This window comes from Ursus arctos, unplaced genomic scaffold (genome assembly GCF_023065955.2).
Source record: "Ursus arctos isolate Adak ecotype North America unplaced genomic scaffold, UrsArc2.0 scaffold_7, whole genome shotgun sequence".
NCBI lineage: Eukaryota > Metazoa > Chordata > Mammalia > Carnivora > Ursidae > Ursus > Ursus arctos.
The window spans coordinates 62,650,189-62,665,479 of record NW_026623089.1 but is presented as its reverse complement, the minus strand read 5'-3'; the positions used below and the strand labels follow the sequence as shown (position 1 = coordinate 62,665,479).

The 15,291-nt window shown below is 41.1% G+C and overlaps 1 protein-coding gene across 8 annotated transcripts in view; it reads right to left on the bottom strand.

Annotated features, from left to right (window-relative positions):
• The window catches only part of ANK3 (ankyrin 3), a 641,190-nt gene that overhangs the window by 167,253 nt on the left and 458,646 nt on the right, over positions 1 to 15,291 (bottom strand). For all 8 annotated transcript variants that reach the window (XM_057308892.1, XM_057308888.1, XM_057308894.1 and 5 more), the window contains one exon: positions 12,870 to 12,968. In XM_057308892.1, the coding sequence (XP_057164875.1) occupies positions 12,870 to 12,968 (99 nt within the window). The remainder of the gene's footprint in view (positions 1 to 12,869; positions 12,969 to 15,291) is intronic.

Below are 15,291 nucleotides of genomic sequence, written 5' to 3'. Positions count from 1 at the left end.
TATTTTGTCTTTCTTTCCAGAAAAACAAAATTCTCAATAAATAAGTGATTTTAAAAATGTGACGAAAAAGACTATGACGAGTCTTTTTAGCTCTCAGATTAAGAAAAATATGAGAGGAGTTGTTCTAAATAAGACCTTTTCCACTTAATTAGAAAAATGTAAGCTTAACAAAGGGAGCTCTTGCAGACCCTTTGGAATGCAGCGGTGATCTGGTGTACTTCTTTCCCGAAAACTAGAGCAGGGCTTTCTTTCCAACACAAAATGAGGATTCTAACTTGCTCCCAGCCCCCAGAAATGTACAGTTAATATACAGGGTCACTTAGAATGGGTCCAGGACCAGAAGGCAGTTCTTCAACTGCACATGACAGAGTCGCCCTCCGGTCGGCAAATGCTTGACAAAGGCAATTCCAGGGGCACCAGGGAGGCCGTCTCATGAATGGCAGCATGTGCTCTTGGACAGCAGAGAGGGAGAGAGGGATGCTGAGTTGCCATAGTAACATTATGGGAGGGAAGTGAAATTGCATGGGTTCGTTTTTTTTTTTTTCCCCCTTCCAATTCCCCTGATTTTTAAAGCGCTAACATAATGAACAGTATTCCCTTGGGGAGAATTCTGAAGCAAAGCCAACTGGCTCATCCAGATCTCATATTTCACCTCAGTGACAGTAATCTTATTACTGAGGTGGGAAACTGTACTTTACTGGCTGGACAAAATGCTCTCTTGTGTTAGCCCAAGAGGAAAACCTTGCACATTCGAAGGTCAAAAAGGCTTTCTTTCAGGTCCTCTTTTGCTGAAAAGAAAGGAACAGGACGTGAAGGCATCACACCCAAGAATACTGCACCCGGAATATGCTCTTAACAGGCTGAATTTGTTCAAAGCCAACACTGAAATGATACAAATTCATGACTTGGGAAATACTTTTAAAAATGGACTCTTAGTTTGACTTGTATTCTGTAGGTTCCTTTCTTGCCGTTCCTCTAAGCAAAAAAAAAAAAAAAAGAAAAAAAAAAAAAGAAAAGAAGAAATCTCACTCTAGAGAAGAAAAAGGAAATCAAGCAGAGAGAACTCTTTTCCTATGTCATGGATATAAAACAGGATGTGATATTTAACTGAAAACTGAAAACAATGAAACAAAAAGCAGGTACTACTCAGGGAGGGGAGAGTTATAACCCGGTTAGAGGGAAGTAAAAGGGCAGCCAGCAATTCAGTCCAACAGTAATGCTCTTCTCATATCTGGATATTTTACCGAATATTCTGACTGCCTCCTCATGTGGTCGTAGACCTGGCCTAGGAGGGAGAGCTATAACATGTTTTGAAACCTCCCTGTTGTTCCAGGCACATTATATTTGTGATCTTATTGAATCTTTACAACTCATGAGAAAGGCATCAGAAGTTCCACTTAGAGCTGAGAAAGCTGCTCCGGATGATGGCTATCCCTACTCAGGGTCACACGCAAGCCAACGGCCGGGCTCAGAATTTGTACTTTTTCTTGCCTCCATCTGAGGGGTCGATTCCCTCTCCTGTAAAACAATCTCCTTTTAAGATCTAGAATTCGTTTCTGCCATTTGTGTATAGGAGAGAGAAGTCTCTCTTTCTAATTCCCTTCTTTGCTGTGCCTGTCATACATTCTATATGTTTAAATCAAACTAAAACAAGGCAAAATCCTTCTGTTGTTCTCGCTACTTAGAAAACCATGACTTTCTCTCTGAGCCTAGAACACACACCCTTCTGCTATTTGCTGTGTATTTTCCCACTCTTTGTGGGTTTTTTGTCCCTCTTTTTTGTCTTCTTTTGGGTTAATTGAACATTACTTAGTATTCATCATCACTGAATCGTTACATATATCTTTGCTATCTCCTCCTTTGGCTTTTTAACTAAATCTCTTTTTTTCTTTTCCTTTTTTCTTTTAGTGGTTGCCTGAGGCATTACAATATGTATCCTTAATTTAACAGTCTACTAATATTATGTTATCAATCATGTATCACATAACATTACGTATGACATATTGAATTAGTATATAACTTCACACATAATATGAAATTCTGTAATATTATATTTCCATTTACACTATTAATTTTACCTTTTGTAGTATAAATATCAGATATTTAACTTCCACATGTATTACAAACCTCATAATAGACTGGTATTTGTCTTTAAATAATCAAATTTTAAGGAATTTCTAAAAAGAAAGAATGTTCTTTATATTGATCTGCTTATGTATTACTTCCAACTTTTCTCTCCTTTTTTTAGATTCACATTTCCATATGGTATCATTTCCCTGCAGAATGAAGAACTTCCTTTAGTATTTCTTTTAGGGTGGGTTTGATTATAACACATCTCAATTTTTGCTTATCTGAAACTGTATTTTGCTCTTGTTATGAATTAATGTTTACTGGATATAAATTCTAGATTAAAAGCTATTTTTCATTTAGTACCTGAAAAATGTTCCATTGCCTTCTGGCCTCCAGTGTGTGTTTGTTTGTTTCTTTCTTTCTTTGTTTCAAGATTTTATTTACTTATTTGAGAGACAGAGTGAGAGAGCATGAGCAGAGGGAGGGGCAGAGGGAGAAGCAGACTAGCCCCTAAGCAGGGAGCCCAACATGGGGCTTGATCCCAGGACCCTGGGATCACGACCTGAGCCGAAGGCAGATGCTTAACCGGCAGACCCACCCAGGGGCCCCTGGCCTCCAATGTTTCTGATAAGAAGTTAGATCACAGTCTCATCATCGTTTTTCCATGTATAATGTGTCTTCTTCTCTGGCTGCCTACATTTTTTTTTTCTCTATCTCTGACATTTAGCAGGTTCACTATGATGTGCCTCTGTGTGGTTTTCTTTGTATTCATCCTCCTTGGGGTGCACTAAGTGTCCTGGGTCCAGGGGTTGCAGTTTATGATTGAAGTGGAAATAAATATATACATCTTTTCTACTCCACTGTCTTTTCCCCTTGCTTCTTGGGCTGCATTGTATATATTTAGTCAGCTTGCTACTATTCCACAGGTTGTTGGCGTGGTGTTAACTTGATTTTTAATCTTTTTGCTTTCTGTTCTACAGTTTGGATGATTTTTATAACTTGTCTTCAAGTTCACCAATTCTTTCTCCCTTTGTATTTGATCGTTCTTTATCCCATCCAGTGAATTTTTTTTTTTAGATACTGTTTTTTAGTTGTAAGATTTATTTTTTCACAATTTCATTATTTCTCCTGAAGTTTTTCCTCTTTTTGCCTTGCTCATTATATCTATCTTTTCCTTCAGATCTTTAACATATTTATCATAGTTATTTTAAAGTCTATTAATTCTAATATCTGAGTCATCCATGGATCTGTTTTTATTATATAACTTTTCCTTTGGACTACAAGTCAGACTTTTTTTCCCTCTCATGTGTACTAGTAATTTTAAAATTATACGTTAAATTTTAAATTAAATACTGGATATTGTGAATAATATGCTATAAAGACTCTGATCTTGGAGGGACTTGGTTTTAGGTTTTCAATGGCAGGTCTGTTTCAGTTTTGTCCTTATTCCAAGAGTAATGCCTTTAGACTTGGGACACACTCATAACTTCTAAGATTCAGTCCTTGTAGAGTTAGTAAAAAGCCAAAGATGTTTACCAAGCCTCCCTGATGTGGTGACTGCCTTCCTTGCAATAGGCACTGCTGAACTTTCTTCTCAGCTTTCAATTTTTTACCTGTTATTTCCCTCTTGCCTCCTTGGTGTTTCAACCCCCCCAACACACACAGTCCAGGGCTGACCTAAGGATTGTGGGAATTATTATATCAACTTCAGCACTTTATTTTTGGTTCCCTCCTTTCAGTGATTCCTCCCTGAATATCCAGCCACTCTTACAGCCCCAAACTTGATCCCCTAACCTCAAGACAATAACATTGTGCCTTTCTCCATGAATTGTATCACAGTATCTGTCATATAAATATAGATCTCATCTCGTGTTATTTAGTTCTTTCAAAAGTTGAACTCACTCCAATTTATGCCAAGTTTTGATTACTTTTTAGTGCCTCCAAAGAAGTTTTTAAAAACTATTTTTCCATATAACTATTTTCCCACTATAGTCCATTATTACTTGAAGTCAAAACTCTAATACAGTTAAGTAAAAACATGAGCATCTAACTTCTACACACTATACAATCATAGTCTACATTTGTTTCTATCACACACTACTTCAGGAATATTCCTTCTAAAAATAGATAAGAGACTTCTTGAATTTTTAGTAGGTAGAAACTGAATACCTTAATATAAAATATGATTTTAAATATATAAAGTTGCTTTTTATATAGTTCTTAGAAGATGTTACATGGAAAAAACTCAAATTAAAGTTGACACTTTAAAAAAGCAATAATGACTTATTTACCGTATCATTCCTTTGGGAAGGAGGATAATTAAAGATGCTTAGTGTTGATTAACTATAGAGTACTTGTGTGCCCAATGGATGTAGAGTTACTTAAAAGAAATAGGTGTGAGCACTACCGACATACATCACAAGAAAATAGGAGAAAGAGTTGAGTACTATCTGGGCACCAGCACTTAGTTAATGAAAATAATACCTGTCCTAAGCCTGCTTTGTAGATTCTTCAGGAGAGCCTGGCTTCAGTGGCATACAAAATTTACCCAATACTTTAATAGCTCTAATTTGGTAAGGGAAAAGGGGTTTCCAATATGTCATAAAATTATTAGAGAAGAGAGAAAGAGAGAGAGAGACAGAGAGAGGACATGCTTCTGTCATGTTCTCAGAACTCTTTGCAACTCTTAAAAGCATTCTTTCCTTTAAAGAGATTTTCATGTGTTGAAAGCTAAGGGCATTTCATGATTACTTGTACTTTCTTTTTTTTAATATTAAGACTTAATTTTTGGGGGGGCACCTGGGTGGCTCAGTCATTAAGTGTCTGCCTTTGGCTCAGGGCATGATCCCAGGGTCCTGGGATCGAGCCCCGCATCAGGCTCCCTGCTCCACTGGGAGCCTGCTTTTTCCTCTCCCACTCCCCCTGCTTGTGTTCCCTCTCTCGCTGGCTGTCTTTCTGTCAAATCAATAAAATCTTAAAAAAAAATTAGGAAAAAAAGAATGTTTTTTAGAGCAGTTTAAGGTTCACAGCAACATTTAAGGGAAGATGCCACTGCCCTTCTCTGAATCCAAATAAATTTCAAGTAACTTTTAATATTTGTGATGTAAAAATGAAAAATTAATCTATTTTTGAATGACATAAATATTTTCAAATTCATCTTGATTAATGTAGAAACCCAGAGTATTTTGCATTATTTCACATGCTCTTGTCAACATGTCTATGTTAGAACTCTAAGGAGTAAGTACTGCATTAGATTTTCTCTTTGATAGAGACTATTTTATGACCATAAAATATTTAATATTTTCTTTAAGGATTTATTTTTGGGCAGGGAAATACACTTCTGGAAATAAAATAGAAAGCAAAAGTCAATACGAATATTTCTTTTTTCTTTGTATTTAACCTGTAAAATAGAAGCAGATGCATTTCTGGGAAAGGACAGGTGAAAATTACAGGGTACCCAAGTGGCCCCTGACACCTTCCCAGAATAGTAAGACTATAACAACCAACAGACCTGAGGTATTCTGAAAACGCTTCATCTACTTGCACACAAATATCTCTTCATTCTTATAAATCAATTGGAAGCCATCAACTTCAGGGAGCAAAATTACATTACCAAAGGATCAGTTTAACGTCATGAAAATTAAGACCTTTTGGCAAATTAACATTAAGGAGAGTATCTCTTATTTTATATGTTTGGCGCATACTTATTAAACACCTGGTATATGCCAAGAAGTAAGCTAAGTGCTACAGATACTAAGATGAATGTGTGCGTCTGAGTGCCAAGGTGGAGCTTTGGATGCGATGTGGTAGTAGTGGGATTGTATGCGGATGCAGGCAGTGGCACCTGCTAGGCGTGATTAGAGCAGCATTCTGGGAATCAGAGTACGGGTATTACTGACTCTACCTGGAACTCCGCCATCTTTTCTGAAGCACTAAATACAAGCACAGTTGCCTTTATTATCGGGTAGAGAAGAGCCAGTGAGAAGAGAGAACTCAGAAGATACAAAGCTTTAAAATGGTTCTGATTCGGGTCCATACTGAGCCTTTGATTTGGCTGTGAATTGATGCAAAGGAAAAGGAAAATGACGAGACACCACCCATTGCAAAGTATCTTCCTTCAAGAAGTATACATGCTAGCTTTACAGAGAGCTAGAGTTAAATGGAGAAATTAAAAAAAAACAAAAAACAAAAAAACAACCAGCAGGCTACCACAAGTAGCCATTCTTTGTAAAGTTTTTTAATCTATAAATAAAGCTATTAAAATCTTGTTGAAAAAATGAACAAATTTCAAAAATTATTTTAAAATTAGGATCTGCATATAGACCAAACTGGAAAAATCTGCCTTGGTATATGTTTATATCTCAGCACATTTGCCAGCATTATTACAGAGATACTCGACGTACTTACTCTTGTCTATTCTGCGGGAGAATAAGGTAACAAGCCAGTTGACGTTAGTCAGCATTAAGAGGCTGAGAAAATAGAAGCTTTTTTGAAATGAACTAAATAGAAAAAAGACCACAGGCTTTGTGGTTCATCAGATCCTAGCTAAATGCTTTCAGGAACATTCATGTACAAGCTTCTTCTTCAGTGTCCCCCAAATTTGCTGAAATAAAATTGACCTGGAACACTGTGTAGGTTTAGGTTATACCACGTGATGATCTGATCTATCGATCAATCGATCTATCTACCCATCCATCCATCCATCTACCTGTGTGTGTATATATACATACATATATACATGTATATGTATATCTGTGTGTGTGTGTGTGTGTGCGTGTGTGTATGTAGTGAAATGCTTTCCACAATAAGGTTACTTAACACATTCTTCACCTCACATAACTTTGCTGTTGTTATGCTCAAAATACTGAAGGTCTACTTTCAGAGCAACTTTTGCATATACAACACAGGATTGTTAGCTATAGTCACCAAGATAAACCTTAGATACCTAAATAGATACACCTGATTACTGGCAGTCTGTACCCTCTGACCAACATCTCCCCATTTCCTCTACCTCTCAGCCTCTGGCAACCACCTTTCTACTGTTGCCATGGGTGTGATGTTTTTAGATTCCACATCTAAGTGAGGATACGTAGTATTTGTCTTTCTCTGTCTGACTTATTCCACTTCCTATAATGCACTCAAGGTCCACTCATGTAATATTTCACATCTTGAAAATGCAGTTTAAATGCTGTATTAAAGCTTTATCAATTAATCAATAAAACGCTAGTGACTTTTTTTTTTTTTTACCTAAAACCACTGGATGCTTTTTCTTTAATATTTTTTCTTAAAAAACTCCAATTTCTGTTCTCTAGGGGCACCTCCTTCTTTGTCTAGTTTCTTCCCCCTCCTGACCATTAGTACTCTCCAGATTTGGGGGTGGTGTCATGTCAATTTGTTAAGTCTCCAGTAAGTTTCTCTTCTCCTTCTGGGACTCAATAATGGGTAGATTGTTTTCACATAGTGGTGCCTTTTTAGCCCTCAGGTTTTCTTCATTCGTTTTCATTCTTTTCCCTTTTGCTCCTCTGGCTGGATAATTTCAAAGGCCCTTGTGTCTGCTTGGTCTGGTCTGCTGTTGGAGTGCTCTATTGAGGTCTTTGGTTCCGTCACTGTCTTCTTCAGCTCCAAATTTCTGCTTGGCTCTCTTTTTATATTTTCTATCTCTGTTGAACTTTTCATTTTGTTCTTGTATTTTTCCCCTAAATTCATTAAATTGTTTTACTACGTTTTCTTGTAGCTCTCTGAGCTCTTTAGAACAATTATTTTGAATCCTTTGTTAGGCAATTCCTACATTGTCATTTCTTTCGGGTATGTTACTGTAAGTTTCCTGTTTTCCTTTGGTGGGGTCATGTTGCCCTGATTCTTCAAGATTCCCGTAGCCTTGCATATAGATGTCTGCACATTTAAAGAAGCAGTCACCTCCTCCAGACTTTATGGGTTGACTTCGCTATGGAAAGACCTTCACCGGTGGGCGGGGACACACTGGAGTGTGCTGTAAGCCCAGGTCTGGGGTGTAGAGCACCAAATGCGGGGGTGTGTCCCGGGGTATGGAATGTCTCATCTGCTCAGGCCACTCAGGTCCACAGCACTTGCAACTGTGTGGTTCTTGGTGAGCACTGTGGGGGGGTCTGCAGTGGCTACAAGGGTTGTCAGAGTCCTCAGAGGCCTCTCCAGGGCCAGTGGCTAGGGGCTGGTGCAGACAGTGGTGGTGGCTGGAGCTGGTGGTGTGCACACAGCAGTAGGGGCCAGCTGCGGGTCTATGTAGTGGTGGGGGCTGTTTTCAAACATACACAGAGTGTTGGGGGCCAGGGCCAGCTGCAAAGGCCTAGGCCAACTGCAGGTGTACCGGCAGCTGTGGGGACCACGGCTGTCCGTGTGTCTTATTGTGGCTGTAAGGCCTCACCACGGTGGGCACAGTGCAGTTGAGGCGGGTGTGGGGAGTCAGGCAAGGGGCAGGCAGGTACACAGCTTGAAGGACCAGCTGCCGGTGAGCCGAGTAGTGCAGACCAGTGATGGGAGACAGGGCCAGATCCAGCCCTCAAACAGCTGTGGGAGCCTTGCCATTAGCATGTCCTCCTCAGGCTGCAAGGTCTCCCCATGGATATGTGCCTAGCCTTGGAGGCCACTAATGAGAGTCTGGTTGGGGCATACAGGTGCACAGCTAGAAGGTTCCCTGTACATGTGCCAAATGGTAAAGGCCAGTGACTGGGAGCAGAGCCAAATTTAGACCCCAAAACCGCTGTGAAGGCCCTGGCTTGTTGCGATCTAGCCGGTGATGAGGTCAGGCCAGTGGTGTGGACAGGGCTAGCCCCAAGTGTGCACATGGTTCTGGGTGTCCGCACAGGGTTCTAGGCTGGCATCTTGTACTTGTGCAGCCACAGAGGCCCGGGCTGGCTGCTGGTGTGGACCCTTGGCTTTAGTGGCAGGGAGTGGAGGTGGGAGTGTGGGGTGTGGGCAGGGAACAGGGAAGGAAGGACTCAAGAGTCTGGAGTCTGTGAATGTGAATATCCCTGGGGCAAAACCCAGTGAAATCTGCGGGAGGCCTGCAGCATTTTCCCGGCCATCGGTTAATTCAGTGGGGAGAAAACTGCTAAGGTCTTCTGCAAAGCAGGTCACTGGGAGCCCCAGTCATTCCTGCTGCAGGGCTGATACTGGTAGCACCTACTTTTCTTTGTTCCTTCCTGTCACTATTCGTCGCAGCTTTGCCAGTGTCTGGGTGGGGTAAAACTGAAGAATAAACTATAAGAATAATAAGCAGACTTCCCACTGAGCAGGAAGCCTGACATGGGGGTCTCTTCCAAACGTGAGAGCTGGTAAAATCATCTGAAACAACTCCCCATCCATGCTGGGACAGAAACTAAGGCTCAGGAGGGTAAACTTGCCTCAGGTCACAATTTTACTTGCAAGTCACCCTTAAGACTCCAGATCAGGTCACTGAGGTAAAATAAAATGCACTCTCATTTGCTTTTCCAGCTGGTAAAATCTTGCTCAGGTCCTAGCTAAACTACTCTGTCCATAATTCAAGTTTACCTGCTTGAATAAAAGGGCTCTAAGAGTCCACTTTTAACATGAGTCCTTTATTACGTCAGCAGCCCATGCAGGGAACAGAGGGAGCAAACCAGGTCCCACGGAGTGCTGGCCCCTGAAGTGGAATCCAGAGATGTTTTCCTGTGTCTAAACATGGGGGATTGTACGTAACAGGGCAGAGGGTGATGCAACGAGGCAGCCACAACAGTAATGCGTACCTGGTAGGAGGTGGCTTGGCAGATAACAATACTTATTTTCCCAAGAGCTACTGGATTGAGTAGTTACAAATTGTATTTATGAACAATTTTGTTTTCTGTTTTTAGGCTTGTCCCTAGGGCTTTCTGACATTTTAGCTGGCTCCCTCCCTTTCACCCACACACCCAATCAGTACTTAGTCATTTCAGCCAGAGAGAAGGGAAGCTTTGATGAGAAGAACACAAAATAGTTTATATATTTGGGGTATGTACTACGCTTTCTTCGATACAGTCTGCCAGGAATTCAGTCTGTGCCCAGCTGACATCCCACCCTACCCCCACTCCATGCGGGACAACAGAAGCAGGACAGGCTTCTCTGTTCTCTGTTTTGTCTCCTTCACGTTCACACGCCATTCACATAGCACAGGAGAAAAGAAAATCCCAGTTAAAACTGAATGGATGGGAAAAAGGAGTCTGCATTTTATTCAAAATCAGATAGCCTTTCAGAACAGGGAGGCAAAGTGGCAGAGAAACCAAGTTGCATCCTGAATTTGCATAGATGCAAAGTTGCATAGGACATTATTCCCTATCTCTGATACTTTCATCCAGAAGAGTTTTTATGTTTTAACTCTGTGCCACTATATGCCCCATAAACCTGGGGCCTGAGTTCCCCAGATACCCTTTTCTCCTCTCACTGTATCATATATCAAGTAAGTGTTTGATAAATGATGCAAAATGACCAAAAAGGAATTCTGCCTGTGATGGATGATTTTATCAAGTGAGAAGTAAGGTAATTTTTAAACCATTTACCCACTAAAACCCTGGCTGGATATCCAGGTATATCCCTTCAAGCTCCTCTCTGCTGCATGGCTCCAGGATTCCTCATTTTTCTTCATAAAAACCCTCCCTACTCACAAATGATCCTTCAGCCCTACATGGTAATCAAAGGGCATAAGCACGGATTCTGTTCCATTCCTTACAACGTCCCTAAATAGCCTATATTAGCGGACGACCTCCGCCATTTCAAGCAACAGCTCCAGCATCCTGGTTATGGCTTCTTATTAGATAATGCAAAGCCAATTCAAAAAGAGCTCTGTTCAATTTACTTGCCCAGTCAGACAGTCCTCTAGGGGTCAAACTTCATCATTCTTCACTCCTCTCTAGAAAGCTTGTTTCTTTTAACGTACATAGTTTTCAGGGTCAATAGTTATCAGAAAAAAGAAGCTTGGATCTCCTGCTAAGCACCTACAGCAGGGCTGTCTTCAGGTCGGAGTACAGGTCCGTCTACCCCCCTGCCGGCTGCCTCGGTGTCGGCTGAGTGAATAAATGCAGTGAACAGTAAATGAAGTAGTAAATCAAGGAGCCGCAGGAATCAAATTCAGGTTACCAGGCCGGTTTTAGAAACACGGAGATCAGGATTCTGGCAGGGAGAAGCCCAGGACTGCGGGGGCTGCAAATTATCCAAGACCCTTAGCTAGGGGGCTGTGTACAGTGAGATCACCTTTTTACTAGCCTTTGTTACCCACTCTTGCTCACACCTTAGAACAAACACATGAAATGTTGAAAACATTAGATAATCCCTTGGTTAGAAGTTTAGTGCTAATTGGACCTCTGAGTTATACCAGCAATGACTGGGACTTATTTCTGGCTGACTTTATGCCAACACAGTTTACAAACATTAACTCGATCATTGCAACAACCCTTCGAGGTGGCCTCTGATTTTCTTTAATTTCAGATAGAGAAATTACACGGAGAAGATTAAATGGCCTACTGAAGACAACTGGCTAAGGTTAGCATCTGGGATTTGAACTTGCTTCTGAGACTCAGTTCCTTCCCCTACACACAGTGCATTTCACTGAATCAAGCAACATGCCAAACACCTAGCCAAACAGACCTGTGTTTCTCTAAAAATTTCTAGATTGCGGTAAAAAACACACAATATAAAATTTACTCCCTTAACCATTTTTAAGTATACATTTCTGTCGTGTTAGCTGTATTCTCACGGTTATGTAACATCTCTAGAAATTTTTCCTCTTGTAAAATTGAAACTCCATCCCTGTTAAACAACACTCTCCATTTCTCTGTTCCCAAAGCTCCAGGCAAGTACCATTCTGCTTCCGTTTCTATGATTCTGATGACTCTAGGTACCCCATAGAAGCGGAATCATATAGTATTATACTTCTGTGACTGGCCTCTTTCAGGCAGGATATGTCCTTAAGCTCCACTCATGTAGAACACAACAGGAGTCCATCCTTCTTAGGCAGCACGCCATTCCGTTGCATGTATACATGACATTTTCTCTATCCATTCACCTGTCGATGGACACGTGGCCTGCTTCCACCTCTTGGCTAGTGCAATAACGCTGCGATTGAACATGAGTGGCCAAAGAGGGCTTCAAGATACTGCTTTCCATACTTTTGGGTAAATACCTGGTAGAGGAACTGCTAGATGGTAGGGTGGTTCCATTTTTCGCTTTCTGAGGAAACTCCATACGGTTTTCCATAGTAGCTGCACCATTTTACATTCCCGGCAGCAGTTGCAAAAGTAGACAGGTTTGTTTTTAACTAGAGTAACTGTCGGGCGCCGGGGTGACTCAGTCGGGGAAGTGTCTGCCTTTAGCTCAGGTCAGGATCCCAGGGCCCTGGGATGGAGCCCCTGCTCAGGGGGGAGCCTGCTCCCCCTGCTTGTGCTCTCTCTCTCTCACTCTCTCAAATAAACAAAATCTTTCAAATAAGTAAACAGAATAACTGTCAGTGTTAATACCACACTGACCAAACAGCCCAGCCTGTACTGTCAAGCAGTGACTGAATTCTGAAAAAAATCTAACTCAACTAAAACTCTACACCTTAGGCCTTAGTTTCTATAATTAACACCATATACCATTTAAACATGTATTACAGATTTATAAATATGGATCAGCATCCCATTGGCGGACAAATAAATTTAGCGGTCATTTTCTCAGACTATGACAAGTGAAGTCAAAGTAAAGCCAGGGTTGAGCCAGTGCGAAGGTATCAGAAGAATTCTTACTTCTGAAGGTATCAGAAAAAGTATAAGCATGTACACAAACTGTGCTCTTACCCTCGTTTTGGCATCGATTTTAGCTCCTCGGTCAAGCAATAGTTTTACCATGTTGGCATTTCCTCTTTTTGATGCAACGTGTAAAGGTGTGATGTCGTTCTGTAGAAGAACAGAAAAAAGGACAGTTTTGGTATCTTCAGATCAACCAGAACGTCGCTTCCTCAACTTCCCCCACCATTTCTGACAGTAGTTTTACTAAGGGGATCTCCCCCCCACCCCCGCAAAAGGGATGAATTTTAAGGAACACAGTCTGTCAGACGGGGTCCAACTCTATTTCATTTGACTGAGGTGACTGAGGGATGAGACAGCTTTTCTTTTTTTGCTCTAAAATCCCACAGCCTTAAGTCCTACAAGCTTGAGCAATGCATACTGGCTAATGAGTGGCTGATGAAGTGGCCGATGACGTCAGCTGAGACTCTGACAGGAGCATCATGTCACTCAGAGCCATCTCTGGGTTCATTTGAGCACAAGGTATCAAGGACAGACAAAAGCAACTCCAAGTGGGAAACTGGTCAGTACCAAAGTCACAGGACTGCGCATGCACGGGGGGCTTTTAAAATGTGTTCACAGGCATTTATTAGCAACGTTACAGAAAACTGCTTTTGAAATTCCCACTGAGGAATACACATCTTGTTTTGACAACCTGAACTTCCAGTCATGACCCCTCAACACCACAGGTCTTCCTTCCATGCATCTTGGTTTCCAGACTATGACTGTTTCCAGACTGTCAGGGAAATGTGTGTCTACAGTGAGAACATCATCTGTTTTGGCTCCTTACTCCTGGGTAGCAACAGTATGGATTTAAGGTCCGTTATTCACATAAGTCAATTATAGGGCGCGTGATCTCGGCTCGTAAGGGGTTATGTTTTTGTCATCTGATAGCAGATACGACACCACAGCTCCCAGGTATTGATCATTCCTATCTGTCAGGCACTGTGCTTAATTTACTATCTCATTGAATTCTCATAATCCTCACAATGCCACAAACAATTTGACTTATAATGTCCATTTTACTGATGTACAAATAGCTGGCAAAAACCAGGATTCAGATTAAAACATGACTCAACTTAGGTTTTTTAGAAAACACTATGATGAAAATGTTCAAACAGATAACACAGTTTGAGAGAAAGGCAAGAGCTTCATGTACTCATCACTCCGGTTCAATACATTTCAACCTTTTGGCAATATTCTTTCTTCTGTGCTCCCTGCTATTTTGTTTTTTTGTGTGCAGAAGTTTAAGAGAAGGAAAAGAAAATCCTAAGTATCATATTATTTCACCCACAAATACTGCTATTTAACTTTATCTAACAGATAAGGATTTTTTTTTTTAAGATTTTATTTATTTATGTGACAGAGAGACAGCCAGCGAGAGAGGGAACACAGCAGGGGGAGTGGGAGAGGAAGAAGCAGGCTCCCAGCGGAGGAGCCCGATGTGGGACTCGATCCCGGAACGCCAGGATCACGCCCTGAGCCGAAGGCAGACGCCCAACGACTGCACTACCCAGGCACCCCAGATAAGGTTTTTTTTAAACAAGTAATCACAACACCATTATCATATTTAATAAACTAAAAATAATTCCTTCATAACACCAAGACACTATTGGTATTCTGATTCTCCTACTATGTCCAGTCAGCTCAGCAGTGTTGTTCAAATTAGAAGAGCTGCACCTGCATTAGTCTGAAATGTCCCTTAAGCCTCTTCGTCTCCACAGGTGCCTGACTCTGCCTTCATTTGTCCATGACTATTTATTTATTGAAAAAACTGAGTAATTTATTGTGTAGATTTTTCTAACTTCCAGATTTAGCTGTTTTTATCCGCATGGAGTAGCGTTGAACATGTTCTTTTGCTTGTATTTTCTATCAACTTTTCTAAACATTATAAACTGTAATGCTCCTGGCATCATATTCTCCTACCTGAACAACTCTGGCCCTCGTTATTCTTAGGTTCCAAAGTATCAATTGATTCATTAAATGAAAGAAGAAAGAGAACTCAGGAAACCAAATCTGCTTCAGGAACGGTGGTGGGGAGTACACAGGATGAGTATCATTGCTCTGGACCAGGGACAGACCAACTTTTTCTGCATAGGGCCCGACGGCAAATATTTTCAGCTTTGCAGGCCACACAAGTTCTATTGCAATTACTCAGTTCTGCCATTGTAGTGCTAAAGCAGCCATATGAAATATGTGAAGAAATGGGAGTGGCTGTGTTCCAATAAAACTTTATTTATAAAAACAGGTGGTGGGCCAGATTTGGCCTGGGGTCGGTGGTTTGCTGACCCTGCTCCAGATCTACCAGGCTACGGCTGAGGGGTTCAACTATGTGTAACAGTTTACGAACGAGGAAGTAGAGCTGTACGCTGAGCATTGCCTGTGCTCTGGTCCCCTTTGGTGTCGACTATTTTTGGTGTGAATGAGAGCTGGC